Below are 6000 nucleotides of genomic sequence, written 5' to 3' on the forward strand. Positions count from 1 at the left end.
AGCACAGGCTTAGTAGTTGTGGCGCACGGGCTTAGTTGCTCCGCAGCATGCGGGATCTTCCCGGACTGGAGATTGAACCCATGTCTCCTGCATTGGCAGGTGGATTCTTAACCACTGTGCCACCAGGGAAGCCCAGAAGGTTTTTTCTTTAAAAAACTTTTTTTCAATTTACACATACTAAAATTCACTTGTGTGTGTGTGTGTGCAGTTCTGTAAGTTTTGACAAATATAAAAAGTATTTAATCACCACCACAACCAAGTTACAGAAAACTTCCATCAGGCATACAACCAATAAATGAAGGAACAATAGTAATTAAAAAATTGCTAAAGTCCTTCTTTCCCTAGTATAGACAATGAATATCTTTAGATTTTGTTAGAAAAACAGTTAAGTATAAATGCTAATGGGCTTCCCTGGTGGCGCAGTGGTTGAGAGTCCGCCTGCTGATGCAGGGGACACAGATTCGCGCCCTGGTCTGGGAAGATCCCACATGCCACGGAGCAGCTAGGCCCGTGAGCCATGGTCGCTGAGCCTGCGTGTCTGGAGCCTGTGCTCCGCAACGGGAGAGGCCACAACAGTGAGAGGCCCGCATACCGCAAAAAAAAAAGCTAAATATTTAAGGGTATCATAAAAGAGGATATCTAAATGGCCAATAAATATATGAAAACTTCATTAATAATCACAGAAATGCAAATTAAACCACAATGAGTCAATACGACAACCCTGTACGATGCCTAAAATGAAAAAGATGGAAAATATCAAGTGCTGTCAAGGTGGCAGAGTAACATGAATTCTCACTCATTGTTGGTGGGAATGTAATTTTCTATAATACTTTGGAAAACTGTTTGGCACTATTATTAAAGCTGAACATATACATGCCCTATGACCCAGCAACTCTTAGACATATACCAAACTGAAGTACATATATATTTTCTTAAAAATATATGCTAGGGGGCTTCCCTGGTGGCGCAGTGGTTGAGAGTCCGCCTGCCGATGCAGGGGACACGGGTTCGTGCCCCGGTCTGGGAAGATCCCACATGCCGCGGAGCGGCTGGGCCCGTGAGCCATGGCCGCTGGGCCTGTGCGTCCGGAGCCTGTGCTCCGCAACGGGAGAGGCCACAACAGTGAGAGGCCCACATACCGCAAAAAAAAAAAAAAAAAAAATATATGCTAGAATGTTGACAGCATCACTTTTATGTGTGTACGTTGATAGAGACACAAACTGGAAACTACCCAAAGGCCCACTGATAGTTAAACGGATAAATTTTAAAAGTTTAATTGATTTAAGGAAGCAAAATGTCCTATAACAATGGGAAAGAAGAGAGTACAACTATGCACAACAAAGTGGATAAATTTCATAAATAATGTTGGGCAAAAGAAGGCAAACAAAGACATCAGGGGGGAGTCCAGGGATGCTGGTAATTAATGTACTGTTTCTTGAACAGGGTGCTGGTTATAGAGATGTGTTCAGTGAAAATTCAAGCTTAACACTTATGACTTATGATTAAACTAGATCTATATGTATCATCATAAACAGAACTGAAAAACCTAGTGTTCAGTGAATAAAGCAATTTCCATAAATTTATATTCAATTATTCTAATCACATACTGATACCATTTATGCACATTAAAAGAAAACACAAAATGATACTTTTTAAAAAACAATGTGACAGAAGTATTAAAATATACCATACTCATGATATTAGTTGTGTCTGGGGAGGAAATGAGGGGAATGGGACTATGGATTGAATATAAACTTAAGACTTTACCTGTAATGTTTTCTTTAAAAAATTTAAAATCTGAAGTTTATATGACCAAAAAATATTTATTTAGTAGAAGATTACATGAATGTTTGTTATTCTTTGTCCTTTTCTTTTTACTTTTCTGGTTTTCTCAAATATAAAAACAATAGGATCTCAATTTTGTAAAAAAAAAAAAAAAAAAAGAAAGGAAAAAAAAGAAAAAGGGAGAAACATACTTTTACAAGGAAAATAATCAATATTGGCTACTCCTGGGGTGAGGGCTTAGTTATAATTTTCCACTCCAGACCTTTCTGTATATTCAGATTTTCTAGCATGAGAATCTTAGAAAAATCAGGAACAAAAATTTTTAATCTTCATATGTGATTATTGACTCCTTTACTTAGTACAAGTCTCATTGCAGCAACTTCTCTATTGTTATCACTGTGTTTACAGCCTACTTAGCTTTCTCCTCCTTAAGATCTCTGCCCTCCTCTTTATCCTTTTTGTAATTCTCCATTAGGGAAGAAAATAGGTGTGATTAGTAAAACACCATTCTAGTCCCTGGCTTAAATGGGCCATTTATATCTCAGGGGAATTCCAGTGAGCTATAGAGAATATGAACGTTCCCAAACCACTTTACCAAGAGAAAGACAAATTACATATTTTCTAATACCTCCAACAAATCACACTTTATCTATAAATCAATCTGTAAAATGAAAAGGCTTGACTCTGTGATTATTAAGATCCCCTCTCACTTTGAAGATTTAGTCAATATATAAGTTAAAGAAACACTATATACAGAGGTAGGATTTTTACTTTCTTGACTCTGCCCTTAAGTATGCTATCTAAAGTAATGACTCCTCACTTTCAACAGTCACTTTATTATGTGATGCTGTTTCTTCGTCTTTAATAATTGCTATAATAAATAGTCTTCTTTACTTATTGGTTTACTGTCTATTGTCTGTCTTCTTCTACAAGAAGATAAATCTTTTTCACTCTGGTATTCTTAGAGTTTAGAATAATGACTGGTTACTCAAAAATGATTGACTATTCAATGAATAAACGATAGGCACTGTGCTACATGTTAGTATTAGAAAAATGAATAATAAAGGTATGTGGGTTTTTCTTGTTTTTTGTTTTGTTTTGTTTTTTGGCTGTTCCACTCAGCATGCAAGACCTTAGTTCCTCGACCAGAGATCAAATCTGCACCCCCAGCAGTAGAAGTGTGGAGTCTTAACCACTGGACCACCAGGGAAGTCCCTAGGTATGTGGTTTAGTAGGAAGTTCATATATGTGAAAAAGAATAAGTGCAATTAAAAAGGTATTATAGGCATTATAATGGAAGAAATAAATAGAAAATACAGATACAGGAAGATCTGTAAAAAGATAGGAGAAAAATTTTTTTAAACTCCATAGTCTAGTTAAACTTGGTTTGAGAACTTTCTATGGCCAAACCCTTGCCAAGAATTGGTGACTGAGGACTTCTTTGGTGGCACAGTGTTTGAGAGTCCGCCTGTCAGTGCAGGGGACACAGGTTCGATCCCTGTTCCAGGAGGATACCACATGTTGCAGAGCAACTAAGCCCATGCGACACAACTACTGAGCCTGAGCTCTAGAGCCCATGAGCCACAACTACTGAGCCCATGTGCCACAACTACTGAGCCTGTGCACTACAATTACTGAGCCCATGCACCACAACTATTGAAGCCCACATGCCCTAGAGCCTGTGCTTTGCAACAAGAGAAGCCACTGCAATGAGAAGCCCGCACGCCGTAACAGAGTAGTCCCTGCTCGTCACAACTAGAGAAAGCCCACATACAGCAATGAAGACCCAACGCAGCCAATAAATAAATAAATAAACGAACAACAAAAAAAAGAATTGGTGACTAAAAGATAAGTAACACATGGTCATAGAGTTTAAAATCTGGAGGGTACAACATTTAAACAGAATATTTGTTACAATATTCTAATTACTATGATAATGACCTGTTGACAGCACTAAGACAACAGAGACACTTTGACTAAGTGCAGGAACAGTTTCTTAGAGAACACCTGAGCTAAATCTTACAGAATGAGTAAGAGATAGCTAGCCAAAGATATTAAATCCTAAACCAGGGTATGACCATTTCACCTTAAGATAAACAAAACTTTCTCTCTATGCACAGTAACCTCCAGCTTACAGTTGATCCTTTTCTTACCATTTGCAGCCAAAACTCTTAAAATGAGAATTTCTACTTCACAACTTCTATTCCCAAGGTCATTAATAACTTCATTAATGTAAAATTGAAAGGTCACTATTGACCATTCTCTCTCTCTCTTACCTTGGCGTAAGTAAAATAAATTCACTTGGTTTTTTCCCATTTCTCTGTCTATAATGTTATTGCCTTTATAGGTTCCTCTTCCCCAGTCTGTCTATCCTTTAACCTATCTATCTATAGCTAGATATATACATATCCTTTAACATATCTACATATGGATATATATAGATATATAAAGGATATAGATAAATATAGACATGGATATAGAGGTTATTTATCTGTATCTATGCCTATATCTTTAACCAGAATTACTATATATTTGTGTCAGGAGTAGTTTCAGATTATCTTTTGTAGTGATTCCAGAACTGAATGTTCGGTTTTATTTTTTGAGTATTCAATAACTTTTTATTATATTCTCTTGGGGTTTTGCCAGATTTCGTCTCAGGTTTACTCCAGTTCAACAAATGCTTATTGAACACCAAATATGTGTGAGATACTGTTTGAGACACCAAGGGAGGGATAAAAGGCCATTGAAGTAAGAATGAATCCTTACCCTGAGGTTTAAAACTCTATAATGAAATATAAGCAGGGCTCATATACAACTGGTATAAAAAGTTGACCACACTGATTTTTTTTTAGTTGGTGGCTCCTCTGATTGAATACAAAGCTAACTAGGAAGAACTTGTACTTGGAAGAGATACTTATGCTGGTTGGATTTTAATGTTATTATTTGAAAAATGGGAGTCATATTACCTGTCTCACATAATTAGAATAAGGAATAAATAAGATAATGTTGCAAGGAATTACTAAAATAGTAAAGAAGATGACATCTCAAACAGCATGCCTATACCAGGCCATAAAGCAAGACTCAACAGTTTTATAGGATTATTACAGATACCACATTCTCTGACAATAATAAAATTAATTTTAAACTAGTAACCTAATACATACTCTAGGAAAAGCTTCCATACTTGGAAATTTTTAATCTCACTGTAAATAACTCTTGCATTAAAGAAGAAATCAATGGAAATTTGGAAATTACATAAAACTAATCAATAATGAAGCACTATGTATAAATGCTTGCAGCAACAAAGCTGAAGACAAATTCAAGGGGAAAAAAAAAGCTGAAAAAAAATGAGCTTAGCATTCAGATTGCAAGTTGAAAAAGACAAGCAAAGTGAGTCCAAATAATGTGGAGGAAGGAAATAAAAAAGAACAGAAATTAGTGAAAAATATAAAGATTTTAGGTAAACAGTAACAAGATTAACAAATCTCTAGTAAGAGTAACCAAATTTTAAAAAAGAAGGCACAGGTAAACAATTTCAAAGATAAAGAAAGAACATAATTACAGTTACAGCAGAAATTAAAATAAGAAAATACTTTCAACAAATTATGCTAGTATATTCTAAAACTTATACTAAATTATATATACCTAAAAAGTGACTTACAAAAAGTGACTCAAGAATAGAAAACCTAAATGAACATGTATCCATTAAACTTAATCAACAGTTACAAAATTTCCCCGAAAGAAAACAGCAGGCCCCAATAACTTTACAATTTCTACTGTATACCCATGATTCAAGTATTTCGTATCTAATACAAGCCCTTCCAGAGAATAGAAAGAGGTTTCTGGCTGTTTGTCCAAATGTATTTTCCTCTTCTTCCCAGGCAAAAAGCTAGACTACATGTCCCAGCTTCCCATACCATTAGGTGAAGCCATGCGACTGAGTTCTAACCAATGGAATTTGAATGGAAGTGATGTCATAAAAACCTCCCAAGCACCTTTCTCCGTGTTCTTTCTCCCTTTAGGTTTGACTGGGATGGAGATGAACCCCAGGGAACTTTGGAAGCCATGTATCATCATGGATGTAATTGACATTTACAGAACACTCAACCCAAATGAAATGAAACACAACATATCAGGATTTGTGGGATGCCACCAAAGCAGTATGTAGGGGAAAATCAATACCAAAAAACTGCAGTATTAGGGAAAAAATGTGTG

General features: G+C 36.1%; 1 protein-coding gene across 1 annotated transcript in view; it reads right to left on the bottom strand.

Moving 5' to 3' along the window:
* LOC308611786 (uncharacterized protein C1orf185 homolog) overlaps window positions 1-5705 on the bottom strand; it is a gene marked incomplete at its 5' end in the record, with an annotated part of 28596 nt that extends 22891 nt beyond the window's left edge. Inside the window, one exon of the mRNA XM_081223819.1 lies at window positions 5648-5705. Coding sequence (XP_081079945.1) covers window positions 5648-5705 — 58 coding nt within the window. The remainder of the gene's footprint in view (window positions 1-5647) is intronic.
* Window positions 5706-6000: the final 295 nt, after the last annotated feature.

The sequence above is a fragment of the Mesoplodon bidens genome, assembly GCF_964165515.1.
Source record: "Mesoplodon bidens genome assembly, chromosome: 2".
Classification (NCBI taxonomy): domain Eukaryota; kingdom Metazoa; phylum Chordata; class Mammalia; order Artiodactyla; family Ziphiidae; genus Mesoplodon; species Mesoplodon bidens.